This window comes from Sabethes cyaneus, chromosome 1 (assembly GCF_943734655.1).
Source record: "Sabethes cyaneus chromosome 1, idSabCyanKW18_F2, whole genome shotgun sequence".
Taxonomy (NCBI): domain Eukaryota; kingdom Metazoa; phylum Arthropoda; class Insecta; order Diptera; family Culicidae; genus Sabethes; species Sabethes cyaneus.
The window spans coordinates 49,176,207-49,200,160 of record NC_071353.1 but is presented as its reverse complement, the minus strand read 5'-3'; the positions used below and the strand labels follow the sequence as shown (position 1 = coordinate 49,200,160).

Here is a 23,954-nt window from a genome sequence, read left to right as displayed (position 1 = left end):
GCTCTCAAGCAGAGAAATTACAGCATCATTGGGAGATACGCCGGTCACGATTTCGGTGATCAAAGGATGTCCACAGGAAGGAGTTCTCTGCCACTGCTCTGGTCACTGGTGGCCGATGCACTCCTTCACGAGCTATCACAGCTTGGTTATGAGACCATTGCTTACGCCGACGACGTTGTACTTATCGTCAGAGGAAAGTTTGACGCAGTATTGTCAAGTCGCTTGCAAGGAGCTCTAAACACCACCATGTTATGGTGCTCACAAGAGGGACTTAATGTTAACCCCACCAAAACAGTCGTTATACCATTCACTAGGCGAAGGAAACATACTATTACTCCCCCTATACCCCATATAGATTACGCTGTTAAGAAAGCAACTTCGGCTATCTGGGCATGCAGCTCACTGTTTGGCAAAACCTGGGGATTGAAACCTCAACTAGCCTTTTGGTCATATACTACTATTGCACGGCCTAGGATAACCTATGCTGCAGTCGTATGGTGGCCAAAGGTGAATGAGGTGACAGCCCAAGCCAAACTAAACAAAGTTCAGCGCCTGGCCTTTCTTACAGTTACCAGTGCCATGCGTACAACACGTACTGCAGCCATGGAGGCAATGCTATGCTTAGTGCCTTTGCATCTTCATGTGAAGGAGGAAGCAGAGCGGCGCACTACGGTTGCAAAGGAGTAAAACTATACTCGAAAGTGACCAAATCGGCCATCTTCGCATACTTCGGGAGTTCAATCTGACACCCTTAGTAACTTCAGTTTCTGACTGCATGGAAGCTAGGCCCAATATGGACGTTCCATATGAGGTGATTGAAACAGATCGCTCAATGTGGAATAAGGGAGGGCCCGAACTTCCATCTGGAACTATCTGCTTTTTCAAGCAGAAGTAAATGGGTACACAAGGTTTGGATTCGACCTCAGCGATTTCAACCAAAGTTGGCATAATTGTTCATTCCGACCCCACAACCAATTTCCCGAAGTTTTACGCCGATTGATCAATCCCCGTAGCAGTGGCGCAGCTTCCTTTTTTACAGATTTTCAAAAAAGTCATTTTTCTGATTTAAATATCTCTGAAACAGTTCGATGTGAAGACATACGAATATACTTTTTTGTGAGTTTTTGGCCGCGCAATCGAATGATGTTATCAGTTTTTATCTAATTTGTCACCATCACACTTTTTTTGCAATTTAAAGCGAAAAATGCGAATATCTCAAAACACCCCTAATTTTATTTTCAAATAAATATGCTTAAAATGACTGCCAGAAAATTCTACATAAGAATCAATTAACTAGAAAAAACAATATTGGTAATTTGGGAGATGTGGCGTTTTGAATATCTGGGGCATGCGTAATTCTATCTAAATTGTTGGTGAAAGTATGTTTAAACACGTCTACCTGAAGCTTCCGGACATTTTCATGATTAAATAATGTATTTTAATGAAAAAGATGCATTTTCAACATAGAATCAACATGATAAATTTTGATATTCTGGATAATTTTGTATATATGACTTAGATCAAAATCGTACATCGAAGCTAACTGGGCGGATTATCTTGCCAACGATTGTTAAACTTCTGCCATTTTCGCCATGGCTTTCGAGGACAACTTCGGGTTGTGTTTGAAAGGAGCCATCACTTTCGAGTACGTTTTACGATTAGCTGCCTTTGCTTTTCTGTAAGTTCCAGATTTCTAGTCGACGGTCGGGCGCTCTCTATATCGTTACCGAACATCATATTTGGGATAGATGTGCAGTTCAGCCAATACACGACCGGATAGTTCGAAATTATCATCGCGAGGCTCTCTAATCGACTCGTGCGCACTCGTTTCGGTGTACTACAAGCACAATGTAGGGTAAGGTGGTGCAGAATGCACCGCTTAAGCAAAACATCATTTTGCAGAGCAACGGCGTGTTTGTTCCACGTTTTTCGACTTATAGAAGACTTTGGGATCTTTTTTACACTTACTCCTGTGGAATTTCCTAACAAAAACCAGTATTTTTTGTTATTTTTGACGGTTTTTGGCAAGAGTCAAAATCATTATGTGAGGCAGAACGCCAAGTCCCGTGGACAAAACGCACCAAGTTTGCCCAGCTAGGCATTAAACGCAACCAAAAAATTTACCATTCAATAACGAGTTGTATAAACTCCTAAAACTAAGCTATATTTTTAATAAATAATCCGAAACAAAAGATGTACTGCAAATTGAAAATATTTTATAACTGTTCGATCCCGCTGTGATGCATTCTACCCTTGTTTTGTATTTTGAAGTTTTTTGCAATATATGTGAAAAACCCGAATTAATCCACCTAGCGGCGTGACCTAGCCTTTCTACTGCCACAATAATCATTATTCAATTTCTCAGGAACATCTATAATTAACTTGACTATATTTTTAAATATCCGTTCCGTATTCCTCAAAATCCTTATTTGCCAGTAAAATACACAACGTATTGCGTAGAATAATTATATTTTCTTTCCTTGGGTGCGTAAATACTTGTAAAGGCCCCCATACACGTACGCACATGTTGGCCGAAAATGTTGGTGAATTCATGCTCGTCCAACACGCTCGCCGGTGTGTGAGTGCCACGAACCAAGCTGACAGAAGAAAATGTTCGGCTCGCCGCTCGACCGGAATGAACCTCCAACATTTTGTTCATTTCCAACCCAACATATGCGTACGTGTATGGGGGCCTTAAGCGTCATTTATGTTATTTGATGAACACCTTATTTAGTTTTATAATCGGTCGGCCTTAACTTTTGGGTTTCAGAGCCACATACGAAACTTGTTTTGAACTGACAATATGAAATATGCGTTCATAGCATATTTTTTGATATTTTTTTTTTTGAGTGGTTTTAGCCCAAAGGGTAGATTTTTTTTGATATTTTGATATTAATACCATGCGTTCAAAAGTTAGCATCTTTGAAAAACAAGAGTTCAGAAAAATTATTATTATACTTCGTTTTTGAAGAAAAAGGATATCTACAACAAAATGATTAATCTCAAAATTTTACTATTAGTTTGCTTGGCTTCAATTTTGCAATATATCTGAATTAGAAAAAATAACTGAATAGAGCATTAGATATGAAAAAGAGAAATTGAACTTTTTCTTAGCTGGCGCTCCTTCAGATAATTATTTTTGCATGAAAATCAAAACTTGAGCTTCTTTTGAATGTACTTTCATGAAAAGATAGTCATTAGCTTGATCGCATCGTTTTTACAATGTTAGAGGGTTAGGAAAACAAGATGAGGTCGAAAAATAGTGCAAAAACTGCACCATAAACATGGTTGAGAATGAGAAATATGATCGATATGATTTCCAGTGCTGGTCATTTTTGATTTATTTATTAAAACATGATACATGACATAAGACATCTGTCCTTTAAAATGTCACTAACGAAAACAAATCGTACAAAGTTACTACCGTGCAACGTTTACTTCCTATTTTTCATATAACATTTCTAAGCTCTAGTATCTATGGAGCATTTATTAATGCGCAAAATTTGTATGAAATTTGTATAAATTTATTTGGAAAAATCAACTCACTAGTATTTTGATCCTATACAACACTATACTTATACCGTGAACGTACCATATTCTGCGCAGTTAAGACATTTTTATGATTCCTCCGCTATTATAAGTATTCTAGAGTTAAATTGATAACGTTGATAGCAGCAACATGTAGTGCTACGGTCTATAATATATGGTAAAAAACATGGGAATTAAAAGTCGACCAACAATTGAGTATATCTTTCGTTTTGTAAACTTATCCACGGTGCCTAATTCTGCGCACTCTCTTGCCCATGTTCCTAATTCTGCGCAAGTTTGTTCCTAATTCTGCGCACCTAAAAAGTAACAATAAACATTCATACCATGTAGTTTATGTCTTTATACGCTGAAAGCACATCAAAAATCCGACATTAGCCATTACCATGATTAAATCCATAATCTGGCCTTCTTGTGCTGTCCAGGTGGCACAGGAACATTATTATCATTTGGATTGGCTTATTTTAAATATTTTATTGTCGATAACGTGAAGGGCGAGTTCATTCGGGTTTTCTCTATACTGAACATTATACTTTAGACTAATATTAACAACCACTTCCCCACTAACTGACAGCTCAATGAAGTTCGACTGTCAAAAAAAATCAGAAGACATGTTTCCATGAATTGGCGCTCGTAGGTTCGGACCCCGAGCCGTAACACAGGATTCCAATCAATGCAAGTTAAAGGTTCTACTTGAATTTCTATGCCTCTATACCTCAGCCATTTGGGAGAAGTTGCGTATTTTTTCGCGATTTCTTCATAGGATACATTACTGCGCAGAATTTGGAACATGAATAAAAAATCTGTGCCTAAATCTGCGCACTACTGCATCGTATTTTTCCAACAAAAACAAGGCATGCAATCACTCTTTTTGCCTAAAACATGACTAAAACTAATTATTCTTTCTAATTATGCTGGGTAATTTGATCATTGCAAAGAATTTCGATCATTATTTTGTTAATTTTCTAGAAGGACAGTTTTAGCGTTGGCGCTAACGACGTTGTTTTCTGACATATAAAATACTTTCAGTTTCACTTTAATTTATTTCGCTGTCAAATATTATGGCCCTTTTGTGAATAATGGCGTAATATTCAACAGAGATTTATAAAAAAATAACACAATGGCCATAGTTATGCACAATGTTGAAAAATACATATATAAAGAAAAATGCGCAGAATTAGGAGCTGCGCAGAATATGGTACGTTCACGGTATACTTAAATTAACTGCTTTTCTCCGCTTTTTGCTTTGCGTGCAATTGTGAGTAACAGCAAGTGAAGAAAATGACAATTGAAATCTAAAATCAAAGAAAAGAAAAAAACTTTGCAATTGAATCCCGCTATTTAATATTTATTTGCGACAGATACGTAGTTCGCCTACAACATGCAGGCTTCATCAGTGTCTTTTTTCAAAGCGTATACTTATCTGTCGCGAATAAATATTAAATAGTGGAATTTAGTCGGAAAAAGTTTTTTTCTTTTCTTTTATTTCAGAGTTCGTATTCCACTAAGAGGCTTCAAAAACTTCTGACTTTTGACATGTTTCTCACTTTTCTTGAATTTCATTGCAAATTGTCATCACATACACATACATACATACATACATACATACATACATACATACATACATACATACATACATCGCACACATTGAATACAATCAACATTTGATTGATATGTTTTGATTTCACACGTTTTAACGGTTTAATATACGGTGCTTAAGTGTTAAAGTTTGAATAACTTTTGAATGAACCGTCCGATTTTAAATAACTCGGTTTCGTTTGATAGATCTCAGCAGTAATTTTCAAATAATAATAAAATGTGTGATGTTTTTTATTGAATTAATTCTTAAATGTTACAAAAATATGTTTTAAATACTATTTTTTCACATTTCTTTATGTAACTTTCAAACTACAAGTCCAATCATCATGAAATTTGGAAGTTAAGGGTTTGTAAGGCTCCTCTTTCATATGCAATCAATTTTGTTCAAATCGGTTAAGGGATCTATGAGATAATGAAGTCCCATATTTTTCGTATTTTTATACATAACTTTTGAACTAAAAGTCCGATCAAAATGAAATTCAATAGCGACCAATGGGACACCTAGACCTTTCATTTGACACTAAGAACATTAAAATCGGTCCAGCCATCTCCGAGAAAATTGAGTGAGATTAAAAGCGTTACATACACACACACACACACACACACACACACACACACACACACACACACACACACACACACACACACACACACACACACACACACACACACACACACACACACACACACACACACACACACACACACACACACACACACACACACACACATACATACACACACACAGAAAATGCTTAGTTTTCGAAACTGAGTCGAATGGTATATAACATTCGGCCCGCAGGACCTTCTTTCCATTTCCGGTTTTCCAAGTGATTTCTATACCTTTATACTATATATTTATATAGTAGAAAGGCAAAACATGCCTAGTTAATGCCATTTTTGTAATGAATCATCGAGTATGACAGTATATTAATTATATAGACTATATTTATTATCAAATTTGCATACCGAAAAAAAAGCAAAGCCTTGGGCATAAACCGTCTTTAGACATTACCCTTCTTTATCGACAGACTTCGCAGCCGGCTGTTAGAGTACAGGACAGTTACGGGGCTAGTGCAACAATCCTACCTGACTCTACCTAGCAGCACCGCCTAGCCGAGATTTGAACATACGATAACTGGTTTGTTAGACCAGCATCGTACCTCGAAGCCAACTGGACGGAGCTTGCATACCGATTAGTGGTAAAAGCTTAAGAGAAAACCGTGATTTCTTACATGTGGAATGAGATCGCGGATAATCGCTTGATTTTATTGGATGTGGCTATGTTTGATGCTTTTACATTCTACACAATTATGAATTAGCGTGTTTTACACCAAAATAAAATGCGCATTCATAATTTTACCAAATAGTTTCCGCGTTTTTAAGCAATTAAAGCAACCCCCCGGTGCGTTCTTTATTTGTTTTATTTGGTTTTATTTGTTTGTTTTACACTTCATCTGACTTATAAGTCTAAATGTCTTATAGTCTTACTCTAACAATCTATAACAAATTTATTCTCACCAACCGGTTAAATTTACTCAGTGATTCGCCAAATTGGAAATGCTCCTCAACACAGCTAAAAACTCCGACACACGATGTAACTGGTTCGTTGCGGCCAAATTCGGTACGGTGAAACAGGTTAGTCAGCAATGATGACGGCCTCAAAGTCCTTTCAGATGCACGGAAATTCATAAGCGACAGTAATTTCGGTGAGTCAATTTCTCCATTTAACAGTTTGGCCACGAACAAAGCCCGTTGAACCTTACGTCGACATTCTAATGTATCTAATCCAAGCAAACGGCAGCAGTCAGGATACGGGGGCAAATTGTTTGGGTCACGCCAAGGCAGATTACGTAGAGCCAGTCGTATAAACTTTCTCTGAACTCGTTCAATTCGAAGGGTCCAATAGAGCTGGTGTGGAGTCCACACTATACATGCGTTTTCGAGGATCTGTCGGACTAATGCACAATAAAGTGCTTTGAGACAATATGGGTCACTGAAATTTCGGCCAATTTTAACTATAAATCCAAGCTGGCGCGTTGCTTTTGAGATTATCTGTGCACGATGACGATCAAACGCCATTTTTGTGTCTAGTGTGACACCAAGATCGTTAACGCAATCGGCCCTTCTCAATACCTGACCGTTAATTCTGTAGTCGTATACGATCGGCGATTTGATACGGTGGAATGTCATGATCTCGCATTTAGTAATGCTGATGGTCATGTGGTTCGATTTACACCAGTCCACAAATGTGTCTAACAGTAACTGAAGACGATGACAATCCTCGATAGAACGAATCGTCAAGTAAATTTTAAGATCGTCAGCATATACCAGTCTGCAACCAGTTCCTAGAGCAGAGGCAGCGTCGTTGAAGAATAAAATAAACAAAAATGGACCCAAGTTACTGCCTTGAGGTACACCAGATATATTTGTGAACGGCAACGATAACTTAGACCCAAGTTTCACTTGCAGAACCCTATCGCACGAGGTTCTGGACTTCTGGACAGTCTTACCCTAATATTTTTTCTTGTTTATTGAGGTATAAGCTTCAATTAATGCTTGTGGGATAAAAATTTATCAAACACAAGGTATATGTCACAAGGGAAGACAATTGCATTCGTTGTACCAGAAGCAGAATATAAAGAAAAAAATGAATTTTCCGATTCAATTATATTTATATTGTACCAATAGTTGCGCTAATGCTCCCTTATTTAAGTTTGGTGTTCCTTTAATTGTGTTATTCCGTATACATTGCTTGGAAGCTAGGTGAAAAACATTGTAAAGCAACTTTAGAAATGAGCGCCTACAGTTGTGTTAGTTTTTAGAAAATCGGCATTTTAGCAAAAAAAAGCTTTACTTTCAAATGGTGTATGTAGTCCAACAACTCCTAAGAAAATACTCCTAAGAACTTGTTTGAACGTAATTGTTTTATTTAAAGTTCTACGGTGACGAAAATATGCATTAATAATGATTAGCAGCGCAACTATCGGTACTGCCACAACTATTGGTTCAACTACCCTACTCTTGGCAAAATTCAGGGAAATTTTGAAAATTTATACCCATGAAATAAATGAATAGGGTAGATGCGCCAGTAGTTGTGGTAGTACCTATAGTGGTGGAAACTCGAATTATTCCGTTATTCTTGCAGATTTTGGTACAAGTTTGATAGGTATCGAACTACCAGTACCAGTATTATCGGTAAGCACCAAACTTGCACCAAAATCTGCAAAAATAACGGAGTAATTCGAGTTTATAGGCGAAACTCCATAGAAAATGGGGCTGTTATGCGAGTAGCGGCAGTTCAAACTGACATCCACAAGCCACAGCGCAAAATCGTAAAATAGGAAAACGAATTTATGGAGGACATCGTTATTTTTTCTAATATGTGCCCAAACGTTCGAAAACAACAACTGAACATCCCTTCAACATTATCTTTCGCAGGTATCTGGTACAACAACAATGATCTAAGGCGTGATTGGATTCGTATTGCTGGACGATAGTACCCGTTATACCCTAACAAAGGGTTTCGTCCAAAGGTTAGACATCCAACCGAACCAGGCAGTGCTCAATTGAACTCGTCACTACAGCAACAGCAACGTCGCCATAGTCACCATCAACAACAGTTGCAGCAGCAGTTGCACCAGCAGCAGCCTACACCCTCAACTTCCGCCTCACCTGCATCCGTCTCATCCAACCAAACATCCGCAGTCCGTTCATCGTCGGATAGCTCAAAGGTTATGGGCAAACACGAAATGAAGCGCGGAATATCACAGAGATCATCGGATGCTGGAGGTAGGCTCAACTGGTTCAGTTTCCATAGATGTTGTTTTCATTTTGCTATGTGTAACCATTGTACGTGTGTTTCATTAGCATACAACACGCAGTTTTTTTGTATAGATACACAAGCCCTCAAAAGGGCACAGTTCCGATCACTCTCCAACGCTTGGTACACGAAAACCAACAAAAACACTTGCACACACCGAAGCCAATACATCAAAGTCTTTATCATAGGTGATATGACATTATTTGCCGAACACTGTCATTCCTTCGAGCAAAAAGAGAAAACAACTGTTAAACACGAATAGCGAGAATATATTACACAATATCGAAAAAAATACTAACCAATATTTCAAACACAGAAAAGATCTGAAACGACACATGAATTATTAATTTCGCTCGGTAGCTTCAACGATGGAAATGGTGTGGAAAATTGGGATAGATGTATCATCAATCATTTTTTTTTCGTTGTTGCTTTCTGCCTCATTGTCGTCTCCAAAGCTTAACGTGATGGACAACGAAGGGTTTAAGTTTGGTTTGTACAATGGCGCGACGCATGTTTGGCGAACAAACATTGATCTTAGCATGTCCTTAATTATGTGACGGGACGATGGACCAAATTACATCGAAATGAGCCAGTCAGCTCGAAGTCTGCCGGGTGATACCGAGAATCTCGTATGATTAAACGAAAACATTTGATAAGTTTTTATTTAAAATTGAGACTCATTTGTAAATTAAAATGTTAAATTTTGATAAAACAGCTATAATTTTGGTTTTATTTGTAATTTTTGATTTGGGTGATTGATTTGGAGATTTGGATATGAAAATTTCCATTCAAAACCAAAATGAATGGGTTTTTAATTGCAAAAATTTTCCTACCCTAAAAGTCCCCTGGATATAAAACTCATTATCTCCTTTAATTTCATTATCTCATTTCCTAGGGCTTCAACTTTATTGTAACCGCATTTCACAGTTCACTTATTATTTCAGTATCGATTTTCCAATACCCACCGACTCTAATCAAGCGTGTAAATGTCCTGATAATAGTTTACGGGCGTCCTCGCACGGACGGCATTTGTAGAATGGTAGATTATGCGAGCTCGCAAATGAATCGAGGACATCAAGTACAATTTCAATCAGAAAAATATTCAAGCGAACCGAATCTAATAATCTCGATTGCTGAACAATATTGAGCGATACAAAAACCCAATCCACTCAGACTCTGGCGAATTATGTAATCAGCCTCATTTAGCACACGGTCCAGCATCCTCGTTAGGTGCTTCCTTCGGAGTGACCAGTTCCTCTCATCTGTCGCCCACGAATAGCTAGATGGATATGGATAATATTGAACTTGTTGCCGTTCCATTATTTTCCAATCATGATGCTTCAGGTGCCGTTTGTATTTTCTGGCCAGCTTTTACCGGCACTTTTTGCTAAATATACGTCGATAGTGTCATGACAAAGTGTACATCGTTTGGCATAAACCTTCTCCACCACTCACCAACCGTACCCTACCAAGCCCGTTCGACGTCATATCCTGTTCTGAGATCTACACCAATAGTGCTAACAGCGTCAACAGTTTCTTTATCCCGCTTAGCAATGTGGGAGTCAAATTATGAAATGAATACGCTCTTGCAAAGCTGTACAGGCAATTCATACATTAAAATTTTGGAAAGTACAAACAATGGTTGTTATAGTTAGGTACGCTTTGTGCATCCAAGGAAAAGTGCTCCGACAATGCATGAAGAGATTCTGGTTCGGAAATCTGACTAATGCAAATTTATTATTATCATTGCGTTCAGCCGAGCGAACGGAATTTTTAGCGCAGAAAACTACATATATTTATGGTTATGCAGATGAGCTGCACCGGGGGAGTATTCTTTAATTAAGTTGGAATATAATGTTTATCGTGCTTCTGACAAACAACGCTACTGCCATGCCGGCCGGGGAAAATCGATTTTCGATCAACGGCATGCAGTGGTGCAGTTTTTGGATCATTAAGATCCCTTTTGATCAATGTATACTAATTAGTTTTCTTATTCTGCTTTTATAAAAAACAAATGAAAAACGGGAGCATAAGTACATTAGAATTATATGATTTTTTTCTTTTATGGATATCATTACTGTGATTATAATTATTATTGTTATATGCTTAGAATAGTTGGAAATTGTCCTTTCCTTCACTTTTCATTGGTTTTGTATATAGTATCGAAACGAGATACGATTTGTGAGGGTAAGTTTATCTTTCGAGCATTGAATACGTAGAAATCGAGTCAAAAACTCTCTTTCTACTAAATTCTACATTTAATTGTATTTTGACGTATACGCATTTCGCCTACGACTTGTAAACAATATCAATGTATGTTTTCGTACTCAACCAACTTTACTTACTTTACTTTAGGAGCAATGGTCCGATATCGATCGTGCGCCGAACGAATAATTAATACTTTGAGCACAGACAAACAGACGAGACACTCGCGTTAATTCCATCGTCCATTCAAAAACCACTTATTTTTCAAAAAACCATGTTTCGCAACATGGCCACACCGCGGCGCACGAGTGTTGCTTCGCGTTTTCAGTATAAAACCATTCAGTAGAAATGTGAAAACCCTACAGTATATAACCCTACAAATGTAAAAACCCTACAGTATAAAACCCTGCAAATGCAAGCTACTCCGCAACATGCAACATAACAGAGAGTGCTAGTGTGCAAGCAAAATGTGTAGGACGATGGTTTTTGAAGGATTTTCTTCTATGTGTCATGTCAGTTCGTTAGTGCTTTGAGGTTCATTGAAAATTATCCACCGTGCAACTCCAAAATGAAATGCTCTTTCATGGTTGCCGGGACGATTTTGACATTATTGGAAGAAATTCACAGAAATCATAAAGTTTTAATTACGTTTGGTGACACAGTTAGGTGAACAACATGTTTGTTTGCAACATTCTGGCAACAGTTCTAGCGCGATATTTGCTTCAAGCGCGGTGTTTCTTTTAGACCGCGTTTAACTTTGGGCAAAGCTCCCAATATTGTACTGTCGGCTGTATTGTCATGTATTGTCTGTATTGTCATCGATAGCGTACAGGCACCCATCGGGACTGCCATGAAGTCTACAGCCTCTTCCTGGTCCTCTGTCGAAAAGAGTTTTAGATATTCTTTCATCGGGCATTCTGGCCATGCGCCCAGCCCACCGCAGCCTGCCGTATTGTATTACCTTTACTATATCAGCAAATTTGTATACTTGATACAGCTCGTGGTTCATGCGTCTGTGCCATGATACTTCGTTTTGGCGGTATTAATGATGATTTCAATCTCGATGCTTCCAATTTAAAAGGCATAAACGCTCTTCTACTTTACGGTTAATTCCGATGATGTGGACGTCATCCGCAAAACCAACAAACATTTGAAATTTCGTGATGATAGTCCCATTCCTTTCTACGTTTGCCCCTCGTATTGCATCTTGCAATGCAATGTTGAATGGTAGATTAGAGAGCTCTTACTTTAACCAATCTAACGTTATGAAGGGGTCAGTCCCGGTGTAGTGGTCAGCATTCACGCCTTTTACGCCGAGGACCCGGGTTCAAATCCCAACCCCCAGAAGTCACGAATGACATAAGCTGTTAAAGTGACTATAATCTAACAAAAAAACGTTATGAAACCGTCTGAGGTTCCCGGTATACACGAATCAGCTTAACTAGTTTCATCTGAAAACTATGTTCTAAACATTATCTGCTACAGCTCATTTCTTTTGACTGATTCGTATGCCGCCTTAAACTCCACGAACAGATGACGAGCCTGCAATTTGTCACTTGGAACTTGTCTAGCAACTGACGCAGGGTAAATACCTGATGCGTCGTGATGCGACCCGCTCCCTTCAATTACTTTGCATCGAAACAAATTATCACATTTAAACAATATTGGAAAAAATCAGTTCCTTTTAAACAATCTAATTCGAAGCTTAAGATGAAAAAATCCCTACTGCAGATTTATACATATTAGTACATGCACAATGCAATACGAAGACTTGAAAAATTTATTCTATTCTATTAAACGCTATTTAATACTACTAAAACATTCAGAATTAGCTTTTAGCTTTTACTTTATGAATTTTGTGAATTCTTAGTTCTTTGTCAGTGGAAAATTTGCATAAAACACCGATATTTCTGTGTGTCTGTAGTCACTTTTGCCTATTGTGAACTGTCACTCTATTCAACAATACCTTCTTTATATTGTTGCCCTGGGTAGTCAGCTTCGAGGAAGGGATGCTGGTCTAACAAACCAGTCGTCGTATGTTCGAATCTCGGCTGGGCGGTGCTGCTAGAGTCAATAGGATCGTTGAACTAGCCCCGAAATTGTCATGTACTCTAATAACCGGTTGCGAAGTCTGACGATAAAGAAGAGTCAAATCTTAAAGGCTTTTATAACCCAAGGTTTTGCTTTTTTCTTTATATTATTTTTAAGACATAGGGTCTTTTTCTAGTTCCCGTTGTAATAAGTAAAGCCATTCTAATTTTCATCATTTGCTGGATGAATTTAATTAATACTCCAAAAGTTCTTGTGCTGATTTGACTAAAACACACTTGCCTTCCGATCCGTGAACTTTTAAATCACTGAAAAGCGACTATTAAAACATATTATTGAAATTACGCAACTGACTTTATTTCTAAAATTCGTCGTACCGTTTTAAAATCCGTCCATCAACATTTTTCATCGTCCAAACTATTGCGACATTTGCCCCTATTTAGACTACCCCGATTTACACGATTATCACAGTCGAATCTCGCACACGATTTCGCTCAAAGAAAATGAAGTGAAAAAGAAGGAGAAGGAAAAAGAAGTCAAACTCATTAGTAGATCAAACTAAAAGCCACTATAATGTCAGATTAACAGTGCAAAATGCGGTACGTTGCATTAAATGATTATCACAGTAGTCTAAATAGTCATAAAAAGGGCAATAAAAAACACAATAATGTGTACGAAGCTAAAGCGCATATATTTGTGTATGACGGCATGACAAATGTTATTCTACAAAAATTCTGCAGGTCAGGCAACTTTTCCTGGCTGTAGAATAACGACAATGCCTTGCGTGAGTTATTTTCATTTATGAATGACGGAAATTAAAACGTTTAGGCGACATTGTCTTCTTCGTCGCACGAAAAAACGTAGGAAATTTGGCTGGTAGGACTTCATTAATGATAAAATACATTTAAATAGATCTCAGCTCACTTTGATTGATCGCGTATGATAGACAACTAACTAAAATATTAGGGAATAACTAGTTTTGCATTGTGTGTCATAAAAATGCTGATATTTTTAATAATTTGTGTTGGATAGGACGGGAATAGGCAATTACGACGATGTAGCAAAATACCCTATAACAAAATAAACCTGAAATTATCCGGAAGAGGGAGGAAGTGTCTTGAATGATTAATTGGTTGAACCGAAAAATTTAGATGTATAGTAGACCAAAATGATATTGGATTGTGCAATGGCAGGTAGGGCTCGCACCCACACTCATTCGGTTGGTACCCGAATGTTTTACTCACTTAACTGCTGCCGCTCGTTATATTAGATAGCCTAATATTACGGAGTTTCCACCTATTTAGAGTCCCACGCGAAAATTATTAGCGTGGTTATTTTCTGCGTTTACCACGCATGTTTGCAATTTAGCAATTTGAACTATCAGTTATTCCCACTGCCTCCCCACTGCACCCCTACTTGCTTGACAAGCATAGTTTCAATGTATTTAGTAAGTACAGGATAATTATTATTAAAAGAATAATTTGCGTGGGACTCGTTAAATTGCTGCCAGGTGCAATACCTAGTTTTGTTTAGTAATGGGTGATGTCACATCGATAAATCGAAACATCGATGTTCCAGCATCGATTTTCCGATGTTTCGATTCGATGTGAGCTTACAGGAAAATCGGTCACATCGATGTTAGTTTTTCGATTCAAATCGATGTCCCGATAAAATTAATACGTTGAAATCCAGCGGGGTGCTATCCCTATCTTAACGAACGGTGTTTGACAGTCGACTTAACGAAGGGCGCTATTGCAGGAAAAGCGCCCGTCTGACAGGTAAATTTGCTGCCAACCTTGTCGAGATGTGCTGAGATGTTGGCAACAAAAACAAGGCACCCATCGCAAGCCCCTGTTGAAATCAGCACAACTTCGATTGACGCAATTAACACAGTTGACTGCGTTGCTATTTCTATAGTTTTTTTTTGTGCTAAAATCCTGCTTTTTTTTTGTAAACGTATGAATATTTTCTAAATTCTATCGGAACTTCGCATATGTGCGAACCGACAGACCGGACTATTAAGGAGAATGGCGAGAAGGTACAACATCATACCGTCACTTTGTTTTATTCTTTGCAACAATATATTCATTTAGTTAAAGTCAGAAAAAATCAGAATTTTTTCTCAATATCAGCCAAAAAATAAGGATTTGTCAGCGTATCAGTAGACACGCAAAAAAATCGGAATAATGCTGCGATGAATAAAGAGCATCGGCCGTTCCGTTTCCTTCATTTGCCAACATCGAACATCGATTCAATTAACATCGATGTCTCACACTCGATTTAATCGATGTGCCGATGTTTTTGAGACTATTGACATCGATTCAAAAACATCGATTATTTTTGTTTCGATGCCCAATACTGGTTTTGTTTCATTCTCCCAATTCTATCATTCCCGTATACGTATCACACTCAACATGCAACGTGCTATGGCTCGACTAGGTGAGGCGACTAAGTGATTTGCGACTTCCGAGACGACTGGGAAGTTAGCACCGACTGGCCCAAAATCGAGTTGAATGGAGAAGATTGCATGAAATAACACGAGCGACCTCGGCACTATTCTGCTGATGACGATGACGACGACGACTCTGCTATGCGACGATATCAATTTTGTATGACTGCTCTTTGTTTTTACCGCTGAGAAGATAGCCTATTATCTACTCGATCAGTGCGATAAAAACAAACAGTACGTTTCTAACAGTCGCCCCAACAAATCTCATGATTAAACTAACTCCGGGTGTGTTTTATCTTTTTATTTACTCGTATGGTGGTTTAATCACAAGCGGACAGCTACTATCGGCAACGCGCTGCTTACTTCTATCGCACTGATGTAGTAGATAACAGGCGGTAGAAACAAAGAGCAATCATACATAAATAATATCGTCGCATAGGAGTGTATGGTGCGTATAAGGGAATAATAGAATTGGAAGAATTAAACAAAACTAGGTATTACACTACATAATATAACGGGCGGTGGTAGTTTATTGAGCAAAACATTCGGGTACCAACCAAAAGCGTGTGGGTGCGAACCACAGCTGCCATGGCACAACCCAATATATTTTTGGTCCATATCGAAATTTTCCAGTTCATTCAATTAATCATACTTCGCATCAGACACTTCCTCGCTTTCCAAAATAGTATACGTCATGACCGTGTACAGTCATATATCTATACCTATAAAGAAGGATTTCTGTCTGTCTGTCTGTATGTTCCTTATAGAATCGAAAACTACTGAACCAATCGGCATGAAAATATGCATGTAGAAGTTTTTTGGGGCCAGGAAAGGTTTTAGTGATGGTTAGAAACCCCTTACCCCACTAAGAGGGGGGGCTCCCATACAAATGAAATACAAATTTCTGCATAACTCGACAACTAATCAAGCAAATAGAACAAAATTTGGCATGTGGGTGTTTTCGGTGACAAGAATTTATTCTATGGTAAATTGAGACCCCTCCCCTCTTTATAAGGGGAATTATAACTCCTCTCCTCTTTAAAAGGGGGGGCTTCCATACAAATTTCCTCATAACTCGAGAACTAATCAAACAAATGGAACTAAATTTGGCATGTGAAGGTTTTCGAGGGCAAGAATATTTTCTATAGTGAATTAGGACCCCTCCCCACTTTAAGAGGGGAGGCTCCTGTACCAAAGAAACACAATTTTCCTCATAACTCAAGAAGTAATTAAGCAAATGGAACCAAATTTGGCACGTGGGTGTTTTTGGAGACAAAAATTTTTTCTATGATGAATTGGGACCCCTCCCCGTTTTAGGAGGGGGGGGTCCTATACACATGAAATACAAATTTCCTCATAACTGAAGAAATAATCAAGCAAATGGAACAAAATTTGGCATGTGAAAGTTTTCGAGGGCAAGAATATTTTCTATGATAAATAAGGACCCCTCCCCACTTTAGGAGGGGGGGCTCCTATACAAACGAAATACAAATTTCCTCATAACTCGAGAACTAATCAAGCAAATGGAACAAAATTTGGCACGTGGGTGTTTTTGGAGACAAAATTTTTTTCTATGATGAATTGGGACCCCTCCCCACTTTAGGAAAGGGTGCTTTTATACAAATGAAATGCAAATTTCCTCATAACTCGAGAATTAATCAAGCAAATGGAACCAAATTTGGCATGTGAAAGTTTTCTAGGACATGAATATTTTCTATGGTGAATTGGAACCCCTCCCCACTTTAAGAGGGGGGGCTCCTGTACCAAAGAAACACAATTTTCCTCATAACTCGAGAACTAATCAAGCAAATAGAACCAAATTTGGCATGTGGAGGTTTCTGGAGGCAAAAATATTTTCTATGGTGAATTAGGACCCCTCCCAACTTTAAGAGGGGGTGCTTGTACACAAATGAAATACAAATTTCCTCATAATTCGAGAACTAATCAAGCAAATGGAACCATATTTGGCATGTGGGTGTTTTTGGAGGCAACCATTTTTTCTATGATGAATTAGGACCCCTTACCTTTTTAAGAGGGGGGGCTCTCAAACAAACGAAATACAAATTTCCTCATAACTCTAGAACTAATTAAGCAAATGGAACCAAATTTATCATGTGGGTGTTTTTGTAGGCAAGAATATTTTGTATGGTATATTTTCTATGGATTTCCCCACTTTAAGAGGGGGGGGGGCTCCTATACAAATGAAAAACAAATTTCCTCATAACTCGAGAACTAATCAAGCAAATGGAACCAAATTTGACATGTAAGTGGTTTTGGACGCAAGATTTTTTTCTATGGTGAATTGAGACCCCTCTCTTCTTTAGAAAGCAAGTTATGGCAAATTTGGCATGTGTGAGTTTTAGATGGCAGAAATTTTTTCTATGGTGAATTACGACCCCTTTCCCTTTTAAGAGGGGAGCTCCCATACAAATGAAATTCAAATTTCCTTATAACTTGAGAACTAATCAAGCAAATGGAACCAAATTTGGTATGTGGGAGATTTTGGAGTCTTGAATTTATTTTACGATAGTTAGAGACCTCTCACCCCTGTGGTAGGGGGATATGGACTCTCATACAAATAAAACAGAAATTTTTGCGAAACTCAAAAACTAATCGAACTCGAGAAATTCGAGACTCTTTCATAAAACATTAGTCAATACAAGACCACAAAAACTATCTATAGTAACACTAGATCATTCAGGACGAGACGGTCGCGAGTGTTGCCGGTGACCCGCCGTCGGAAGCACCGCCCACTGGGGGGCTTGCAAAACTCGAGATTGTGACAAAGATCATCCGAGATTCATGATTTATGTACAACACAGGTTAATTTGTGGCAATACGAAGTTTGTCGGGTCAGCTAGTCTTACATATAAAAATGGATTCCTGTCTGTCAGCCTGTCTGTCGGGATGTTCCTTATAGAATCAAAAACTACTGAACCAATCGGCGTGAAAATTTGCATGTAGAGGTTTTTGGGACCAGGGAAGATTTTAATGATGGTTAGAGACCCTTCCCCCCACTAAGATGGGGGGCTCCCATACAAATGAAACACAAATTTCTGCATAACTTGAGAACTAATCAAGCAAATAGAATAAAATTTGACATGTGGGTGTTTTTGGTGAAAAGAATTTATTCTATGGTAAACTGAGACCCCTCCCCTCTTGAGAAGGGGAATTATGTCTCTTCTCCACTTTAAGAGGGGGGCTTCCATACAAATGAAATACAAATTTCCTCATAACTCGAGAACTAATCAAGCAAATGGAACCAAACTTGCCATGTCAAGGTTTTCGAGGGCAAGAATATTTTCTATGGTGAATTAGGACCCCTCCCCACTTTAAAAGGAGGGGCTCCCGTACAAACGATATACAAATTTCCTCATAACTCGAGAACTAATCAAGCAAATGGCACCAAATTTGGCATGTATGTATTTTTGGAGGCAAGAATTTTTTCTACGATGAATTAGGACCTTTTACCTTTTTAGGAGGGGGGGCTCCCATCCAAACGAAATACAAATTTCCTCATAACTCGAGAATTAATCAATCAAATGGAACCAAATTTGACATGTGAGTGGTTTTGGAGGCAAGATTTTTTTCTATGGTGAATTGAGACCCCTCTCCTCTTTAGAAAGTGAGTTATGACCCAACTACCCTTTAAGGGATTACCTACGAATGGCCGAAACACAAATGGTCGAGTCACGAATGGCCGAAACACAAATGGCCGAAATAACAAATGGCATAATATATCTAATGGCCGAATCACGAATGACCGAATCACAAAAGGCCGAAACACGAATGGCCGAACTTTATATTTGGCCGATAATTTTCACGGTCTTCAACCTGCACAAACGTTGGGTGCATACTGTCCTTACTGGCTGTCGCACGTTCGGACTTAACTAAGGGATAATCCCTACTAGTCACCTAGGAAAATGCATGCACCTAAATAGTAGTGGTTTCTGCGGGCGCTTTCGACGGCGGGTCACCGGCGCACACTCGCGGCCTGCGGACGTCTCACCCTGAATCGTCTAGGAAACATTTGCTACTGACACGGGGAATAGGTTTCGCATTCGCGCTTAGGGTAAGAAAGAGCTTTCAATTATCTTTACACTATAGTAAATAGTTGTGTTGATTATTTTGTTCTTTGTTTGATTAAAGTAATTAATAAACTGCTTGACAATTCATGTTTTTAATTGAACAGTTATTTAGGCATTCCGAAAAAATTCGGCCTTTCGTGATTCGGTCACCTGTGACTGTTGTAGGAATTCGGCCATTTGGATTTTGGCCATTCGTAATTCGGCCATTTGTGTTTCGGCCATTCGGTACCAGCCCCCTTTAAGAGGCTAGGCTTCCATACAAATGAAATGCAAATTTTCTCTTATCTCGAGAACTAATCAAGCAAATGGAACCAAATTTGGCATGTGGGAGGTTTAGATAGCAGAAATTTTTTCTATGGTGAATTACGACCCCTCCCCCTTTTAAGAGGGGTGGCTCCCATACAAATAAAATACAAATTTCCTTATTACTTGAGTACCGCCATCCGGGGTGAGATTGTGCCACGGGGGTGAGATTGTGCCAAAAACCAAAAATGTTTATTTGTGAAAATTTATTATATCTATAGAAACTGGTGACCTAAATTCAAAATGATCATGAACATAACATATTTATTCATAATTTAGAATGGAACACAGATAATATTAGCAAACTATTTAGCCTAAACAGGGTTTCAAAGTTCGCGATCAAAAATACTCGGAAATAACGCTTGTAAAAAATGTCCCGCATAAGCCAACCCAAACAAGAAATCGCATCAACTTGCTATTTTGAAGGTATATAAACTAATCATTTACCATGTATTGAAAGGTTATTATGCGTTGGATAAGTTTTGATTATGAAACTAATATTTTTCGAAACTTTGTACTTTTCGAGCTTCACGGGGGTGAGATTGTGCCAAGCCATAATGATTGATCCAATTTGTGGATTTCACATACACAACAAAAATATGTCAGTAAACACCAGTACACTCGCATTCTTTACTATTGAGCACAATATTTTGACAGATTAGGTTGCATTATCCATTTTGGAGCAAACAGCATCATAGGTCTGCTAAATAATTTAAACTAATTTTTACTTTTTCTCTGGAAATTTCAAATGCTTTGAATGAACACTCTAATATAAGACAAATATATCATACCCTGTAAAAACTGCCAGTTTTAAGGACGAAGGAGGGGGGTGGGATGTTCTGCGGCCGCGAGTTCTCGAACGAAGTAATGGTTACTTTTGTTAAATGATCAAATAGGTATGCCCCTTAGGATACACGCTCTCCATATATCTCCCCCTTGTTAACCCTAGAAACGCTACTGGCTATATAAAAGCTGTCCATTGACTACGGACTCATTTTTAGTTATTTCATACCTCCCCGGGTTATTTTCGTTCAAACTTTTTGTATGATGCGTTGTTTTCGGCCGACCCCCTGCCCCTAATAGTTCACTTAGTTCATGGACGGCCCCATATGAACTACTTTATACTGGTATTTATGTGTATTGTCCATAAACATGCTAATGTTCACTGTTTAGGTATTTACCTTAACTTTATGTTTTTGGCACAATGTCACCCCTTAGAAGGGGTGAGATTGTGCCAAAATTCATGCACTTCCAGTAAAATCAGGTTTTATTGTAACTAAACCATCTCAGCGGTAGTTGTTAATTGAACAATTTAGTAAATATTGACAGGTTTGAAATGAACTTAGTTCCTAAATTGTGTGTGTACTGAGCTAAAGAACAAAAACATATGCTATTTTGGCACAATCTCGCCCCGGATGACGGTACTAATCAAGGAAATGGAACCAAATTTGGCATGTGGGAGATTTTGGAGTCTTGACTTTATTTTATGACAGTTAGAGACCTCTCACCCCTGTGATAGGGGGATATGGACTTTCATACAAATAAAACAGAAATTTTAGCGAAACGCAAAAACTAATCGAACTCGAGAAATTAGAGACTCTTCCATAAAACATTAGTCAATAACAAGACCACAAAAACTATCTATAGCAACACTAGATCATTCAGGACGAAACGAAATCACTACTGTCTAGGTTTATTTGTTTTCCTAGGTCTACCTAGGTTTCCTGGAACGAGCGACAGCGGGTAAGGAGAGGATCGCGAAATGGTACTTTCCACGAAAAAGTTTCCCGTGAAATGGTACATTCCGCTTAAGGTTTTTCGCGAAATGATATTCGGCGAAATGTTGTACAATCATTGCGAATATTACTATCCGCTTGCTGGCTATGCAATGAGGGGACAGGGGAGTTGTTTTCTACTTTACTTTGAGGAAAAATTGCAAATTTGTATATTAAACTACCCATTCATGGTAACTAATAAGCATTAACATAAGCAGCAAATCAGCATATCTGGCATTTTATACTGCACGTTGTTGTATATTAGCTTTTTGACTGCATAGGTGTTGTAAATTGGAATCCAAATTCAAATTCTTCGTGTCGGTAATTAGCTGCAAATTAGCATTGTCAGCACTATAAGAAGATTAGCAATAAAGTAGCTGTATATTTTGCCAAAATAGCATTTAAGTAGCATTTAAAGCGATTTAAATGCTTATTGGCCTGCATTTGAATAGCATTGGTGATGCTTATTGGTTACCTGGGATGGATTGGTTACCTAAAAAGTTTAGCATTAATCTATTAAAATTCGTCACCAATTGAAATATTGAAGGGAACCATTTTATTTCCTCGCTCAAAATGGGGATCGAGAAGGGGGTTTTCCCAAACCAATTCTTTCCTAAATACATGATGAAATATGTTAATCTTTCTTAATGCTGATAATTCGACGTCGCGTGACACCTTTTTGCGAGTGTCCGTCTTTCCCATATCAAGTGTCCGTCTTTCCCGTCCCTGCGCATAAACTCTGATTTACACATACTGTTTATCATATCGAAAAGAGTATAACTATTGGAAGAAATTTTCTAGCACACGTTGTAAGTATATTAGACAGAGACATAAAGGTTCAGTTTGTATGAAAATTACGATTATTTGAGTAGCTATTGGGTCTTAACCTTAAGGTGTCCATCTTTACCGCCCTTCCCCTAATAATGTCTTTTAGTGGTCAGTTCTTTAGCTTTAAGAACTAAAGGTAACAAGAAGATTAGTATGCTGATATCCCCATCTTAGTCAATTCATCACTTTTAAGGTAAAACAATCAGTGATCCACTTAGACTGCTTAAAATAGGTTCCCTGCTATAATGATAATCAAAATCAAACTATATTTCTCATGCTGAATATGAGATTTCTAAGTACTGGTGAAAAATATGCGTAGCTAATGCCATATATGTGATGTATCACGGATTCTATTAAGTAGTTAGTGTGTATTTATTATGAGATTTGCACGCTGTTTAGTGGTAAAAAGTTTTGAGAAAATCATGATATTTTACATGTGAAATAAGATCGCGAGTAGTAACTTTTTTCTCGTCAAACATGGCCTGTAAGCTTTTAATAAACACCAAACATACGTAAAATTTATTTTCCGCTCATCATTTTACCAAAGTTATTTATTCTGCGTACCAACCAACCAACCAACCAACCAAATTTATTTCTTTTACCAAGCTAACATGTAATGAATGTTCCACGATAATTGAATATTACCTAGGTATAACGGATCACCATGATTCCTTTTCATCGTATATCCACTGAATAAATTATTCATCCGAAAGAATGATTGATTTCCCATTTATCCATACACAATCTAGACAACCAATCGCCGAGCTGCCCGTGTGCCGAGATGGAACCACCACCACCAACAGCAGCAGCAGCAGGGATGTCCTGTGCTGGTAAACGGTGGCATCTGATAGTACTGTTACTAGCCAGCTGTATTCCAATGTCCACTTCCAGCATCAATTGTTTCCGTTGCTTCGCCATGATCGATTCAAGTGACACTAATGTGGTTCCCTACAAGCTCACAATTAGTCCGCGCAGCTACGAGAACTCACCTACTAATGGTACCATCGGTAGCGGGACGATTCAAATATCATATTTTGATGAGTCACTAGCAAATGCATGCGTCTGGAGTCTAGACATTGTAGACGAGAGCTTCGGAAGTTACTTCAATAAATCAGAGGATGTGTTCGATGTCGTCAATCATATCTTAAGCGCCTTGGTGAACTATTTACAAATCCATTGCTCGCCCGATGATAATCAATCTTGGACTGATGCTATTAAGTTCAGCTGTCTCGATAAGTTTATCTTGTATCGATTGTGCGAAATTCAACGAGACTTGGAATCATACCATC

The 23,954-nt window shown here is 38.2% G+C and overlaps 1 protein-coding gene across 1 annotated transcript in view; it reads left to right on the top strand.

Annotated features, from left to right (window-relative positions):
- Window positions 1-8,882: 8,882 nt before the first annotated feature.
- The window catches only part of LOC128745655 (uncharacterized), a 95,411-nt gene continuing 80,339 nt past the window's right edge, over window positions 8,883-23,954 (top strand). The window contains exon 1 of the mRNA XM_053842733.1: window positions 8,883-8,937. Within this exon, the coding sequence (XP_053698708.1) occupies window positions 8,883-8,937 (55 nt within the window). The remainder of the gene's footprint in view (window positions 8,938-23,954) is intronic.